The sequence below is a fragment of the Sinohyriopsis cumingii genome, unplaced genomic scaffold (assembly GCF_028554795.1).
Source record: "Sinohyriopsis cumingii isolate HCF-2022 unplaced genomic scaffold, ASM2855479v2 utg000379l, whole genome shotgun sequence".
Classification (NCBI taxonomy): domain Eukaryota; kingdom Metazoa; phylum Mollusca; class Bivalvia; order Unionida; family Unionidae; genus Sinohyriopsis; species Sinohyriopsis cumingii.
Window position 1 is genome coordinate 751,416 of NW_028315894.1, and position 17,896 is coordinate 769,311.

Genomic DNA, 17,896 nt, shown 5'->3' on the forward strand with positions numbered 1-17,896 from the left:
TTGTAAACGAACTTTGATAAACGGTCTAGATGTTGGGAACGTGATTGGTGGATTAAATATCGTTGTGGCTAAAGTACGAAATGAACAAAATGGAAAGGAAAGGAAATACAATACACAATGTAAAAATGGAATGGTATGAAAATAAAATAAACAATCTAATTTAGTTTTGTTTGGTTTTCATTATTTCATTCAAAGAAATCAAAAGAAGCTTTGAATCATCAAATCCATACATATATGTTTGTACTGCAAAATAGAAGATACAATTATGTTTCAAAAATGACACTAATAAATTAATAACTGAATGAAACGTGTGCGTTTGAGAAAGAACGCAATCACCGTATGCAAATATAAATGATCACTCATGAAATAATGTCCATTGCCGAATTTTGTTTATAGTATACAGCTTTAACGCTATGGAAATAGAATACCCAGTGGAAATTATTTATTTTATTTGAATGTGATTTGTTTAATTAAGGAATGTTAACATAGATCATCAGATGCATATTCTAAGCGCAATGCAAAATATAGAACATAATCATGAATTAAAGTTCATAATTGAGTTAATTAAATAAAATGGTATTTTCAACATTCGTATTAACTTTATTTTTGTTCTCATTTGCTTGTGTTGTTGTTGTTGATTAGTCAAGGAACAGTATTTGACTAATTTATTATTTGGAAATTATCTTCTACCTTTTTTAATTTTAGTTACAAGTATCTGCATAAGTGACATACATACCCTTTGATATATGATTATATCACTTGTTTCTAAGTTATCTGTTAATTACTTTTTTGCACATTTATTTAGGGGATGAATTTGAAAGTTTGCCCATAGAGAGAAATATAACTTCATTCAATGTAGCAATCCTAGTGCTCCCTCATATCGCATATTAAAATATTTCATAATATAACACAAGCTTGTATGCAAATGTATGTGTATAATGTTATAAATACGATGGTGCCTATCCATATATATATCAGATTTAATTCTTTCTTATGCGTGATGTTTAGGCAACAGACACGAGAAATTTGAAGGCCTGCACAGAGAATATATAAAATACTCCACAACTCTATTAATTCCCCGTACATTTGTACATTAAACATCCATTCTAAAGCTATGAGCACTATATCATGCTACATTTAAATTAAAGGCAACATTCTTTTGAAAATTGATTCGTCTCTGTTAAATCTATATGTATAAATATATTGTTTTCATAATCAATTATCAACTGTCTTAAGTTAGTATTTGGTCATGAATTCTAAATTATTTGTGAGCAGTTACTGACTTCTGAATCCATTTTAAAATATCATTTTTTAAGAATCTTAGTGTCGGTACCAAAAGATATGAGACAATGTCCCTTCATGTAGCGTACATAAAGAGCAGAACTTGATTGAAATAAATAAAATATTTTTTTTATTAAAACATCCATTCTGAGTAACAGTGCTATTGAATATTTCAAGCTGCAACCCTGTAAGGTTTTGGAAATTGTATAGGTTCTTATGGCAGGTAGAAACATTTCTACCTGTCGTTATATTTTGAAATTTCAAATTCAAAATTTCATTCTCTTCTTGAAGTTGTTAACGTACTGTTTCCTGTAAGTCTGCATTTACGTGTTTTACTTCTTATACACGTATGCACAGCAATATTGCTATTGACTGTTGTAGAAAAGTCAAACTCTGTACTAAATTTATTTTTATCTGCCTTTATAGCTGTAAATAATATTTGAAAATTCAAAAAGTTATGAAACATAAATCTCTTTTAAAGCTATCAAAACTTATCCAGAAACCATCATCGTTGATAAAATCATTCATAAATCAAACAAATTTCTTAAACCATTATTTTTAAACACTCTTCTGGAATATTTTAATATACTCAATTTTCGCAAGATCTAGTTTACTCTAAATATGCTTCTCAACCTATTTGAGAATGTTTTAAACTGAGCCAAGAAAATCTGTTCCAAATTAATAAAACATTCTCAATATTTGATGCATAAACATTTAACAAATGTTCCCATTTATACCCATCAACCATAATTTTTCTAAGCTGAACATGTTTCAAAGTATCCACAAAATTAATATTTTAATCATATTTAATCTGCATACATGATTATCATTCTGGACAATGTTTTCTGTTTTGTTGTCTTTCTAAACTATTCAAAACAAACATGTAATACTGTGTATTTAGTTACTAAAGATCTTTAAAGGAATTGGGTAATGATAATAAAATGTAAGTTTAGAGATAGCTCAGCTTTTTATCTCAGTTATCCTTCCAAACATAGTTTACAACTCTTGTTTCTCTGAATTAGATGGTTCTTAATTTTCATAAGTTTAGATGGATAATTAAGAGTCATAATTTTGTTCCATGTTTTGTGAAAACATGCATAATAATACTTAGTAGAACATAAATTAAGTTTATAGTCGGGACAGTATTTCTTGTTAGTACCTGTTCTACTTCTGAACAAAACTGTACGTATAATAAAATTATATAAGAGGAGTGACTCCGTTTCCACACTATCTTTCAACACCAGTACTAATCTGAGACCTGGTTGTTAATACTTACGCAACGTGTCAAGTTTCTCTCAAACTTAGCAAACAATGCACGATGTTAAGAATATATGGCCAACCCATGGAGTCCACTGCTTTTTCAAAAATAAATCAAAATAAAAAGTCAAGGAATATTGTGCATTTCGGTTTTAAACATTAAGTCACATAATTTTTCTTATTTTCTTTCCAGTGTATCGTTCTGTTATTAAACCCTTTATGATTCTTATGCATAACTGTCGGGACCATGGTTATAATGCTATTTGCAATATACACAAAAGTGCATTTGTAAGATACACATGGAATTTCTTAATTTAGTTTACGGGATTGCCCATCGAAAGTTAAAGAGAGGACCTGCTTCTGGTAAGTAAGATCTAAGTTGGAATATGCATCCATCCTTAATACAAGAGCCAGATTAGGAAGGATGAGTAAATCCAAAAGAATGAAACACACGTTATAAAAGTCATACAATATGCATACTCCTATTAGTGATTCCATGCTGAATATATTGCAACTGAAATGATTGTAAAAATGGTGCAAATACACTGTATAAAGTCATTAATATCTTAGTAGCGGCATCATGCCACCCTCCACCAACGCCAGTAAGCTCTGCTAGATACAATCTTTCACAGACAAGCATCATGCAAGGTTAAGTTACACAAGAATTATTTTTTCCTGGGAATGCTGTTCACTAGAACTAGCTTCCGGAAATTGCAGTGACAGTTCTCAGACTCAGTCTTGAGATCTACGATTCAGCACATTCCACTTAAACGGAAGTAACAATGAATTATTTTGCACACTTTTCTTTGGGGGGAGGATGGAGTCTCTATTACATTTACCCTGCACACAGGGAACTGTTTTTCCTCCTCAGATGATGTCTTTAAAACAGATTTGTTTACCGGATGTAGAAGATGAATTTGGAGATGAAAGGTGTTTATGATGACAGTATATCTTTACTTTCGCATATTTTATACATATTTACATGGTTCAACATTGCGATAACAATAACGTGAAATGTTTTAGAATTAATGAATTGTCCAAATTTCAAACAGTTCGTGAATAATGTAATCTTATTTCACAGTTTGGAAATGTTAACAATATGAAACCTTGTGAGAATTGGGTCCACTTCTCGAATTATCCCAATTCCTAATCCTGAAAATGCGCAGAACACAAACACACGCACGCACATACACACACTCATATATATATATATATATATATATATATATATATATGTATATATAAACACACTATTATATTTAATGTTTATTTGTTCATAATTTGGAGATGATTTTGGGAACTTATTTCTTAAACCTAGTAAATAGCCAGCTACAATGTCCAAACATTATAACATACGCAATTTATGAGCTCCTATGGTAGCATGGAATATTTGCTCAAAGTGAACCTTGCGAAATGTTTTATACTAACATATGTATTGATATTATAGTGCACAAGCGTTTAGTACTCTGAGATAGTAATACTTATTGGTATGATGTGTTCGAGTCGTATTTCATCATGCTTATCTCAAAGTAGCAATCTTTGGCTCGAAAAAGCTTACTGGTGGGTCACAGAAAGTGAACAAAATAAGAAAACAAAAACAGACTAGTATGAAATTAGAGTTTTGTGATGTGTGGTCATTATAAAATTAGAGGAAAACAATTTGTAGTATTTTCACCCTCAAGAATCCTTCAGCCAGCACTGACCTGTGTTTCAAGTTCCTAGGAAATACGGACAACCTGGGCCTCAAATCAGGCAGGAATTGTTTGATTCACTTGGTAATGAGACATCTTCCATCTTGTGTAGTGGCCTATGTATATTAAATATATTACCAGCCAGATAACTGTGTTCAATTCTCGAATGTATGTATGTATGCATATATATATATATATATATATATATATATATATATATATATATAGGGAGAGAGACTGAGATAATTGCACAGAAACCTTCGGAAGATAAACACATCCAAAAATGTGTACACATGAAGTACGACATGATAAAATATTACACAGAAACATTTTTATAATTCTGCTGATTTTATTAGGAAATAAAAGTTAAATGTAATGAATGTAAAATCCATAACATGTAATCAACAGAATACAACAATAACAAGGTGACAATATATTACATTACAAGCAATCTCAAATTATGAATTACTAACATTGAAAATAATTATCACACCTGATTTTTATTCATCATAAATATGCAGTCAAGAGACTCGCTTAGGTAATGGCTGTATATGAGTGAGATTCAATTAGTTTGAAACTAACCTATATATTGCACTGAAATAATTTTAATAACATTTGTTTTAAATAATTGATTATGCACACTAGTTAGTCTACATTTAACAGACAAGAAATCCCAACACCACTGTAGTTTTTCTTATAAAATCCCCATTCTAATAAATGCCCTCTCACTCAGGGCTGGCACTACCATATAGGCAAACTAGACAGCCGCCTAGGGCGCTGATTTCAGGGAGGCGCATTTTTAATTTTTTTTTATTGTTTATAAATTTGGAAATTGATATTTTCCGGGGAGAGGGGCACCAGAATCTAACCTTGCCTAGGGCGCCAGATAGTCTGGCCTGGTCTGGCGCTGGCCCTGCCCTCAATTTTTCCACAAATATGTCCGACCTTATCGAGGCTATTGAGGCTTATAGATCCATATATATTCATTATGGTATGTCCAAATAATTAAAACAGTAAATGAGTAATCCAATGACTATTAAATAAATGAAAATATCTTAATTTATGAACAGTTTCAGTCAAACAGTGATATAGAGCATTCACCCACCCACCCACCCCTTTGCAATGCCCAGGTATATCTGATAGAATAATTACTATTTATAATTAAACAATTTAAGGATGGCTTCAGTCAAACAGAGATATATGGCATTTAGCATCCCTCTCCCTTGGAAATTGCAACTCCCAAGTGTGTCTATTAGAATAATTACAGTATATTATATATATATATATATATATATATATATATATATATATATATATATATATATACACAGTGTGACCCCGCTATAACACGGTAGTTGGGAGCCATAAAATCCGACCGCTTTATATACCGAACCGTGTTATATGCAACCAAGTCAGTTAGGTGAAGAAAATGTACACCACCACCCAAAATAAAAGAAAATTGTGGGGGGGGGGGCTAATAAATTCGGACAGTAAAATACGTGATTCGTCGGTACAGTTACCATCTTGAATTGATGCATATTAAATGAGAAATACACCTGTAGTGAAAACAGAGAAGACATACTATAATAGTTTACTTTATTTAGAGAACCATGAATTGGTACATGAATTGGTACATATACATGAATCCTGTTTATATATAAATGTCTAATGTACTGAATGAATATCAACACCGTGTACTCCCCTGCAAACCTCGTCATATACAATGAATCCACAATACAAGTGATTCCATTGAAAATATGCACACACAGCTTTAAATTATTCATTAATTTTGTAACAGGTCATATTGGTCTGAATTCAGTGGAAAAACAAGTCAGTAAAAGTTAGTTTGCGTTTTAAGCCGCCGTTGGCATAAACCTTTTCCGTACAAAAAGGAAACTTTCACAGCATAGTTAACGTGTTCCAGTCACGTTGGAAAATACAAAAATCCATCAGATTCCATCACTTGTATTTAAGTTTGGTACTGACTTCCTTTGAATAAAAGTTCTTTGCTGTTATTGAAAGATTATAGTCGGCTTTCTTTGATGAAGGGTGCATACGCTATTGAAGTCACCGCCATAGGACAGCTTTGGAAAACCAAACGAATGCCCATTTCTTATTGTGGCGGCAACATCAAATAACTGTATTGCATGATTGAGACTGGTATTTTTTCCATTTGCTGAGTACCTTTTCATAACAATCGGTGCTTCAAAGGTAATCTGTTTCCTTTGAAATTTCAGCAAACTATTTTATCTTTGTACATTTGTAAAAAGGAATTGGCCGTTGTTTAGATTACTCTAGTTACTGTCCCTCCATTCCTACTGAATAAACCAATAAGTAAGATGTATTTTCTTAATTAATCTTTTTACATTTGTGGTGGTAGCGTTATGCTGCCTTCCACGCATGCGCCTGAAAATTAACAAAGGGTCAATGGGCGATAGAGAAGCAGGTGTTCTGATGACCGGGATTATTACAGAAAACGTATGCATTCTGAAGGATTTAATTCTTAGTGAAACGAAGAGGAATTTTACTTACCAACCACATACAAATGTCAGTTTATGGAAATATATTAATTACTAGCGAGCTGCTCAAAATCCGATGAAAGATAGATTACGAGACAATGCCTCGTCCAATTTATCTCAGTTACCAGAAATGTCAACAACAAAAAAGTGGATATTTCACACCATACAGAACTTATGCTAGATGTCAGGATAATCAGATTATGATATAACAATGCACTGTTTAGATGGTTTGTCAGTATGGACAAAGAATTTGTTTATGTAACAATATATAAATTTCAGTGCATTTTATATCTAGTTTGCTGCTTCCTTTCATGGGGCCTCTGAATTTCTGCACTCCAAACCAATGGTTGTATAAAAAAAAAGTTTGAACAGCCAACACTGTCCCTCCACACCTACTCAATAAACCAATAAGTAAGATGTATTTTTTTGCCAACAAATAAACATTTGCCAACAAATAAAAAAGCCACATCGTAGGTTTCGCAGCCAATAAGGAAAAACAATCTAAGTTTGCGACATTGGCGAAAACCTATGCGATCACAGAATAAAATTTTATGCGTTTTTTCTTCTTCTTACTTTTAAGAAGAAAAAAATACTTTTTCGTGTACGACAAAAATACTTTTTCGTGTACGAGAAAAATACATATAACATTTCAGGAGCCAGGCCACAATCGTCTTGTATTATTCATACGCGATCTCTTCCCCAAAATCATAAGCAACTTTTTAAGTCTTTTCGTACGTTTAAAGAATTTTTTGTGCACAAGAAAAATACATGTATATGAAATTTCGGGAACCACGCCACGACCGCATTATATACGAATTCGCGTTATAACGGAGCGCACTATAGCGGGGTCACACTGTGTGTGTATATATATATATATATATATATATATATATATATATATATATATATATATATAAAATTGCACAAACACCCATAGAAGGTAAAAAATTCTAAATAAATGCATACAAGTAGAACGAGATAAAATAGCAAACATAAGCATTATTACAATTCTGTAATTTTCAAAAACATTAAAGAAATATGAAATCATTTATTAAAGTATTTGAAATTCAGCTAAAAATGGATTCTTTTTGAATTTGTTTTGTTTGAATTATGTTCCGACTCCCGTCTAATTACAAAGTTGATGTTATGTGTTCTTATTAAATGCCATCACATTTGGTCATTGCACCATTATTGCAACCTTGTTCGATCGTGGAAAAATTGCTTCTAGACATGCAATTTAGGTCTGAAACATTAGCAACTATTTTAGCGTAACATTTATGCATCTGTCTGCTTAGCACGTTTACTATTTATACACCAAACAGTACAAAATTATGGATCACAATAGACGAAAGAAAAAATAAAAGTGCTAGTATGCGATGTAATAGTAAAGAACTTCGTTACACAATAGTGCTGGTTTTAGTTTTAATTAACCATAACAAGGCAAAAGAAATAAATTTTATCACAGAGACATTAGGTTATCCAAACAACAAGCAAAATCAGTCACCTGCACTGATTCATTTGCAATCAGCTTTTGTCTCAATTCAAGCCTGAATTAAGCCCACAATCAACAGAAAAAGCATTATTCCTATTATTTTAACCTTTGTATTCTCTCAAAAATATAAAAGTGTAGAAATAAAATAGATTATAATATCAATATTAATTCATCAAATTTTTACAACAGTCTCAATCTAAAACAAGATGAGAAGAACTAAAACAGATTAGTTGGGGATTTAAAATAATAATTTAAAATACCCTAATAATAAGACCCTCTGACCCCCCCAAAAAAATAAACTATGATTATATAATTAGTTCATTAATTATCCATACAAATGAATGGATTATCTGCATTATTTTGTTTTCCTACCTTTTCATATCTATTTAGGTATATGTCAGTCTATCACATCAAATGCATGGAGTCATTTGACCTCTAAAGTAGACAATTATTTCCGTTTAGCGTTTGATATATTCTCCTGCTTCCTTGTGGTTAGTTATTATCAAAAGAAGCAGATGGATGCAAAAGTCAGCAATGTGAATGAGCTCTATCCTTGTAAGATTTAATGCATTCAATGGTATGTGAATTAAATAAAGAAAATATTTTATATTTCAACTTGGATCCTACTTGTAAAATTTTCATGTAAAATCCAGCAACAATCATCACTCTAAACGTCATTTAAGTGCAAAATTCTCATCTAAAACCAATGTCGATAAATATGCTAGTTCCTCCCATCTCATTGCCTGGGATGTACAATATGTGTTTGGGAAATATTTACATTTCTGCACACACATCACCATAATAATTGGGTGTAAACACAAACAAATATATCCTACACTTACCATGTCATTTGCAAAATAATTTTTGAAAACCAACTCTGAAAGTGTTCCAAAATTATTTGATAAAAGAATGGAAACATGCTATGATATTTTTCTCACTTGAATCATATAATAAAATAAATTTAATCTAATCTTGAAATGGTATATACTTACCATTTTATACCACTTAGTTTAACTGCATCTCTAGATCTTTTCCAATAGAATACAACGTGAATTTAATACATGTGTTACTTATTGAGAGGAATATGGTAATATGTTTTAAAGATGAGCTAATTTAGGCAGTATCAAACAGCTTCTAATGATGTTTGAAATCTTCTCACTTCAGTGAAGTAGCTGTTGTTGTTTTTAAAATCCTAGAATTGTAATTTATCAGTATCCTGTCATTTAAATCTCAGAAAGTTATATGACTTAAAAGTGAATTTATTAAGGTTGCAATCCATATTGTATTCTGGGGCATATGTTATATTCTTCCTTGTCCCATTCCCAAACTGAATTGTCAACGAAGTGTCAAACAGCATATTATGATATTAAATGATCTCCACTGTTTAGCCTAATTTCCTTAATATTTGTTAGTTTTTTATCACCTGGGCAAAAATCTATTCACCAACAACAAAAAGATACAAATATATTGATATTGAAAATACAGATTGGAACAACATTGGAATATTTACGTAAAATGGACCAGAAAGAAGAAAGAAATGAATGCACTAATTATTTGATGCATATATTCATACATGTACTATATATATATTTGTAAACATTTAAGGAAGTATAAAAGAAGTCTGAGTGATTCTAGATAATATCCTTAAACCTTGTTGACAGTTTATCACCACCCACTGTTTAGAAAACTGATGTTGTGTTTGTGTGTAGTTTTCAAATTCTGCCTTCAGTCCAAAGCAGTGGTAGAAGTTTCCTAGTAGACTTATACTATTACAAAGAGATGTATTATCATCAGCTAGTACAAATTTAGAATTACCAGAAAATGGACTTCTCAACCATTAAGAATTAAAAATGATTTTTTCCTGACTGTTCTGCAAGGTAGCTGTAAAAATGTGCTAAGTTGTAATTATTACGTCTGATGATTGTGGAGTCTAACTCCCCACTCAGTTTGGCAAATAATAAGAACATTGTTCATTGTTCAACACACAAGGGTTGCATCCTGATGAATATTTATATCATGATGTAAATTCTGAAATACTATTAAACTGATGGACTAAAGACGGAGTATTCAAAGTCTTCAATCAATGATCGTTTATAGTTTCAAAGGCAATTTTAAAGTCGGGTAGATAATACTGCTGGAATATCTTTGTCTTATGATTTAATCTAATCGTAAATGTGTTGTGTATAATCCTTACAGACGAAATGTGTAGGTTTGTGCTGGATTTTGTATTTCTCTCTTCAGTACATGAATTACCACAAACCACTGTTTTTTATGGACTTGCTCAGCACAGTTTGTATGTTATTTCATACACAAATGTTAACCTCACCAAAGGAATTCATATAATAAAATAATAAAATACATTTTTTTTATGAATACAGTGTATGCGTATTGGTGTTTATTTTAAGCCATAATACTGTAGAAAATTATAACCACATACACCTATGTAGGTACATATCAATATATACAGGCCTGTAGATCTTTCCTGTACATGTATATGTGTGAGTATTTATTTACTGGGTTGAAGCGGTTCTAGAAAACTCTTGCCTTCTTGAGTCATCCCCTGGCCATAGCTGTCTTGACCTGTAATTAAGGTATTCACCAATGAGTACCTAATATAGAAGCCTCATCATTATAGGTTGTAAACTTTAAATCGGAAAAAGCCAAGCTTGTTTTTGGACGTTAACAATACAGACATATAGGATAATATTGGAAAAATAAATACAGCCACTATATTGCAATGAGTTTTTTAAGCATGGTCTTAAACAAAGATAAGGATCCAGCTATGACGTTCCTAACTTTTGACACTGTTTTAAATGAACTTAAAGCAATCTGAGTGACGTAAATATCAGATGCATATAACTTATTATTTTTAAAACCTTAGCTAAATCATATAGACAAATGGAACTATTATTCAATAAATATTGATGGCATCTATCTGCTTTCATTTGGATTAGACAATTTCCTTTGATCCAGGCTACACTATTGTGGAGCAGATCTCTTTGAATTAATTCAAAAAGAGCAAAGCTGTTCAAATAGAACGATTGTTAACTTTTCGTGATATCAATAAATCAAAGCGCTTGCTTTCCCTTTTTGAGCTTCTTTCATTTTATAACACAAAACATTATGATTAGTTACATATTATTGTAAATCTTTTCATATTTCAAAATAAAACAGTTTTGGAAAAGTTAGTCACTGGAATTGATTTGTTGATATCACGAAAAGTTATTTTGAGCAGCTTTGCTCTTTTTGAAGAGATCTGCTCCATTATAGTGTAGCCTGGATCAAAGAAATTGTCTGACGAAAACAGACACATGGATTTAGACTTTTACGTAAATGGCATCAACTACAAATATTCCATAATTTTTGTTTATTTTTTCCAGATAGACTAAACCTCTAGAGCGCTATTATTCATTATAAATAAAGCTGATAAGTCTACCACTAAAGTAAATATTAGCAAGAAGGACTACATTGAAGAAGTATCAAAGAAAACTGAAGACAAAATGTATTATACAAAACAGTCCCACCATGTTTCTCAAAAACGTAAAGCGAACATAAGTCAGTGTATCGATGAAACATACAAACCATTGATTCCATATACGATGAATAGGACATTGTCCAACAAACATATATACCTCTCGGTTTTACATTCTACCTAAATCATAGGGAAATGATCAATCACTACCTTTTACGGTAACATGGTAGGTAATAATTGTTGTTGTTGTTATAGGGTTTAACGCCATTTTTCAGCACAAGATAGGCTATACATGGCAGCCAGTATTAATGGTGGAGGAAGAACCCGTGAAAACCCCCGGAAAGAACCACCAACCCATGAGAAGCTACCAGCAAGCTTTCTCACATATCCACAATGGCCGAGCCCGAGACTCGAACCCACGCAGACAGCGGCGAGATGGCAGTGATCCGTGACGGAGAGCGCTTTAGACCACTTGGCCACTCGGGGCCCCATAGGTAATAATAATAATAAGTGCAACTTCAACTGTGAAACCAGCTAGTGTTATTCAGTACTCTTTCAAGTTATTAATTGTACTGTAAAGCTGATTACATGTTTCTTTCCTTTGTGCATTAGTTGTCACTTGTTTATTTTATAGCCATGAATGTTTTTCAAGGTTCTGTTTTATATTGAAGTCTATCATGAAATTATTATCACACCTGAGCACTGATACTTTGATATTTCTAATGTTTGTAGCAGATTCTATCATGGTAATAAGTTATTTATTTAAATTAAATATTTTTTTCCATATGCACACCACTACTGCGATAACAAATCTATGAGCCATACTACTTAAATGTGATGCAACTGTTATTCAAGTCTTGAATTTGAAAAGGCTTGAACTGTTTGACTCTTAATAAGGGATGTTCCAGTGAAACATGTACCCCCCAGGGGGGAAGGCACTTTCAAATTCAACCAACCCACAACAGAAGCAATTTAAAAAAAAATTATGATCCACCATCAGATATGTTTTATCATTTCTTGTAAGAACATATATTTCAGTTAACGATGTCTTATCTTTATGCTTGTTGCAAGAATAATATAAAGTTTAAAAAAACAAAAGAAAATTAGCACGTCATACATTTTTATTTCATTAATTAGATTTTAAGAAATGGATGAAAGTCAAGGAATCATTTTTCCCAGAGTACTCATAAAATTTATGTCATTGCAGTTAACTGTATTGTCAACTGCATCATCATCATCATCATCACTGATGGCCTAGCAGTAACATTCTGCACTTTGAATCCAGTTGTCACAGGTTCTATCTCTCACTTCTAGTCTTTCATATTAGACTTATACCTATGGCCTGAGGGCCTTTCATGGCAGAGTGGTATAAGATGCTTGTCTTGTGATAAAGATCTGAGGGGCTTCCATGGTCGAGTGGTACAAGACTCTTGTCATGTGATTACTTGCCTCCAGTGTGTAAATGATAATGTTGTCAGTTACTTGTGGAAGATCAGTGGTTCTACTTAAGTGGTGTTTGGTGTCTCAAAAGTACTTGGATTTTCATCAGCAGTAAAACTGGCTGCCATATATAGATTCTCTTCATCTGAAAATGGTGTAAAGGCTACAATGATCTACCAAAACCCAAGATCTCATGTCTAAATGACTTTGGCTGTTGGAGATAAACATCAAATCAACAGAGGCTCCATGTGCCCAAGTGTACTAAGGTGCTTGCTTTTACATCACTTGCACATCTCACAGAGTGGGTTTTTGTCACAGATCAACCAATCTGGGTTCGTGGTCTTCCAGGGTTCTTCCTCCACTTAATATATTGTTACCCCCCCACCACAAAAAACCAAACCAAACTAAATCAACCAACTAATCAACTGTGGCAACAGCAGCAAAGGTACTAGTCCATCATTTTTTCCACAGCTGTACGAGCTTATAAATTTTGACTCTAGTAATTTTTGTAGACCTTTGAATATCATCAATTATGCCTTCCAGACAGTTACCAAAAAGTCATAAACAGTTGGTACAAATGGATTTTTCATGGTGAGCATATGAGATAGAGAAGTCATAAGCAATCCTGCATCACACCCTGCAGAAACATTTATATTTTAGCTCACTTAAAGTTTCTCTAACAATGTCCATTGTTCCAACCAGAACTGTTATAACTTATTCAAGCTATATTCATCGATATCTGGAGATATGCATCTGTAATAAATATTTGTAACAAAGTATGAGAATACATCAATGTTTTTCAGTGATGCATTTGAACTGAGCAACAACCAGAATCAACAAACCAAGAAATAAAATTATTCACGTCTCTCAGGCAGAAGTACAGTGTATACCGTAATCATAATTTGCCAAATTTTTTCCAACCATGCTGATTCAGTGGACATAATCACCAGAATGGACAGAAACAGACCAGAACAGATATAACTAGAAGGTTAAAATTGAGTTCATACATCTTTTAAGTAGCTGAATTCACACTGGTTTAGTTACATGTACACCCTTTGTTGTCTTTCCTTTGATGTAATTTCTTACTGAAGCTGAGAAAATAAAGTTGCACACATAAAATAAAAGGCACACTTCTACTCATTATAGTTTTTATTATACTTCTCCATTCCAGCCTGTTCATATGATCTTGTCCCGTCACATATTGTTTGTCTTGTTTATATGTATCTAAATTTGTCACTTACTTTTCCTACATCTATGCTAATTGTCTGTGAATATGCAGATCAATGTGAAATGCAACGGGAGAAAAAATCCAAGATTGGAAACCTCTACATTTCTGGATGTATTCTGCTTGGATTCCATGGTTCTGCACAAAACTCAAGAATTCAGGACTCGCTGTACTAATTCAGTTCCCATTGTAAACCCGTGCAAACACCATGATATTAAAATTCAATAACTTAAAATTTTAAGTGCTCATGATCAAATCTGTATCAGTTGTTGTTGTTGTTGTAGGGTTTAACGCCATTTTTCAGCACAAGATAGGCCATATATGGCGGCCAGTATAACTGGTGGAGGAAGAACCCTGGAAAACCCAGGAAAGAACCACCGACCCACTCTGTATCAGTAAAGACACATCTATGATGACAGCTTTTGTGAAAGGAAAACCATGACAGCTGCACCATTTTCTGGACCTACACAAATTAGAAATGTGTGCTTTCAATATTGCACCAAAGAGTCAGCTGCTGATTTCAGTAACGAGTCTTCCAAACTCAGTTCTGTAAAGGGACAGAAATTATGTTAATAAAACAATGTCCCTCACTTTTTTCAGTTACAAATAGGTCAAGCTCTCAAAAGATTCTTTTTACTAAAATTTTACTTTCATTATCAACCAATCAGGGACAGTCAAACCCATATTTGCTCTATTTTATCTTCACTGATTTATAGTATGGTTCTCATTCTTTCAAATCTGTAGTAATGTGAGTCCTTTAATAACTCTCAATGGTTGTAAGCCTTTTTCGTCCATGCTGACTGGACACACTGTAAGATAATGTTCAATTAACAGAAAAACCATGGGATAACCAGAGACCAATAAAATCAAATAAAATAGACAAGTTATCTCACCTGCAGGGATTCTGCCAGGATTTCAGGATTTAGTCCAAGTTTTGTGTGTGCGTGATCTCCAGTGAGGAAGTGGTGGCGGGAGGAATAGCCATTGTTAAATATCTATCTATTACTTAAATATCTGTCATTCTTTCTTACTGTTCCACTCTGTTACGGCTCTACTCAATTCAAAATACTCGGAGATGTTATCTCTAGTTGTATAGCAATTATTACTGTGATGTCATTGGGCATGGTCACGTGGTTGTGGTGGGGTCTTGGTTGGGATGGCAGAAAGACCATAGGCTTACTCCATATTTGACAGCTAATTACGATGTTGTCAAAAGAATTAAAAAATTTCCAACAATTCAGTTGGACTCAGATTATATATTTGATTCATAGTCAATGAACAAGTTCTAAAACTGATGTGTTTTTTTTAGTCATGTTCCTCCATCACATTCAAGATCTGAATACACCAAAGGTGAAATTAGTACAGTTGCATCCTAAATTACTATCATGGCTACTTCAAATGTTATTTCATGTGAGACTTTAATGCCAGAACTCATAGCTTCAGTGATATTTGGGTTTAAAAAAATGAATTTCTTCTCAAACAGCTCAATTTAGTACAGATTACATTGTTTTTTAATGATGCTGTGAGAATTCTTGATGTGTAAAAATTGCACAAGAAACAAACAACATCAGATCAGAAAATTAATACCACTGGGAAAATACTGATAGGAATATGCAGAAATAATGATACTATTACTTGAATGGAATATGTGTTGACAATACGAGTGCTGGTTCTACAGCTTTGCAAAATACATCTTGTACAACTATTCTGTTGTTTCTAACACTGTAATATGGCAATAATTTCTGCACGTTTGAAATTGACCCACTTTTTACTTTAGTCCCTTGCTAATTAATAGTTTTAGATTTTACAACAAAACTAAGCACATTTTACCTTTTTACAATAATACATGATTACAAATATTTAGATTGCAAGAAAATAGAAGTTACAATTTTATTAAAAGTACTGGTACCAGTAAAATGAAAGGAGATGTTAAAAAAGAATCAGGATGAACAGATTAGTAGTGTAGTAAAGAATCTATATACACCGCTCCCTCGATAACTCGTGCACAACGGGGTCCAAAAACATCGACCGCACTATAAGCGAGGGTGCAAGTTACCGAGGGACCTATAAAAGAAAAAACTAATAAAGAGATGGAGATCGACAGAGAGAGGCGAAGGGGGGGGGGGTTGCATTGTTAAATACTCGTTTTATAATCGTGCTGAAAATAACTGTGAATAAATATTTCTTTATAAAGGTGTTGTTCGTTTATCTTTATAAATTACCTTTAATTTCTGGATAAAGTATCTTGAAAAGATCGTAAAAACAAACATTATTCCACGAGGTATCAGTACTCTTAACATGTGTATCGCTAAGCACATTGTGTATTACGTCACTGCTTTGTGTGTTGATTTGGATATATTCTAGTTTTATTGCTTGTTCAAAATAAATCAAGATTTCTTTTATCAAAAAAGATAACATTCATATCGAAAAACGACAACGTCAAAACTTGTGTTGCTCTAAAAAAAACAAATCTGCTATCACTAGATAGATAGATAGATAGATAGAGTAAAATGTAAAAAAATAAATTCACAAAGATAAACCATTACCAACCATGAATTGAATCGGTCTAAACGTCAGACATGTAAAAAAAAAAATAATATTTAAATACAAATACGCAAGAATACGACAACATTTGCTGGGCAATTGTCTAATAGCAGTAGAGCTTTCTCCTCTAAGCCCCTGGATCGCAGGTGGTTTCTGACGGCGGGGACAAACATCTTAGAAAACCACTCCGTAAATACTGTTGCAGTCATCCATGCATTTCCACTATTTCTGTATACAAATGGAAGGGTGTCCATATTCATGTCATGAAAACAACGGGGAGACTTGTATTTGCCAACACATAATGGTTTCATTTTATGTGTGCCAGTTTTGTTAACACAAATCAAAAGTGTTAATCTCTCTTTGTTCAGCTTGAAACCCTCCTTTTTGTGTGTATCATCTCTGGTAGCAAGAGTTTTGTCTGGCATCATCCGATAGCATAGACCAGCCTCATCACAATTATAAACTTGGTCGTCTGTATATCCATCACGGGTCAGTATCTCTCGGAGTTGGTTGGGATAACTAGATGCGGCCGCCTGATTTGCTGAGCGTATCTCTCCCGACAACGAATTTTGTTTTATTCCATGTCGGCACTGGAATCTCCAAAGCCATCCATGGCTTGCCATGAAATCTGAATCAGTATCCATAGTTTTGGCCATTTTCTCTGCCTGGGCCTTGAGAATTGTTCTCGAAATCGGAACACCTTGTTCACGTTGCTGTGTGAACCAGGTGTACACAGCATCATCTAATTCTGTGTCGTTTGCAGTGCGTGCCCGTTTCCGTTTAAATCCATCTTCAGAATCAACTTCATGCAAATAATCCCGAAATTTCTGTTCATCCTTGAGCCAACCTCTGAGTGTCGACTCGGCAAGTTTAAGTTCACTACAAACTTTTGATATTGATTCACCATTACGAACCCTCTCTATGACAGTAAGCTTTTCATTCACCGAGTACGCCTTTCGCTTGATTCCCTTGCTC

General features: G+C 33.1%; 1 protein-coding gene across 3 annotated transcripts in view; it reads right to left on the reverse strand.

Moving 5' to 3' along the window:
- Nucleotides 1-5,352: 5,352 nt before the first annotated feature.
- LOC149774205 (uncharacterized) overlaps nucleotides 5,353-17,896 on the reverse strand; it is a 77,176-nt gene continuing 64,632 nt past the window's right edge. For all 3 annotated transcript variants that reach the window (XM_089945679.1, XM_089945677.1, XM_089945678.1), the window contains one exon: nucleotides 5,353-10,820. In XM_089945679.1, coding sequence (XP_089801805.1) covers nucleotides 10,747-10,820 — 74 coding nt within the window. In that variant the 3' untranslated portion in view covers nucleotides 5,353-10,746. The remainder of the gene's footprint in view (nucleotides 10,821-17,896) is intronic.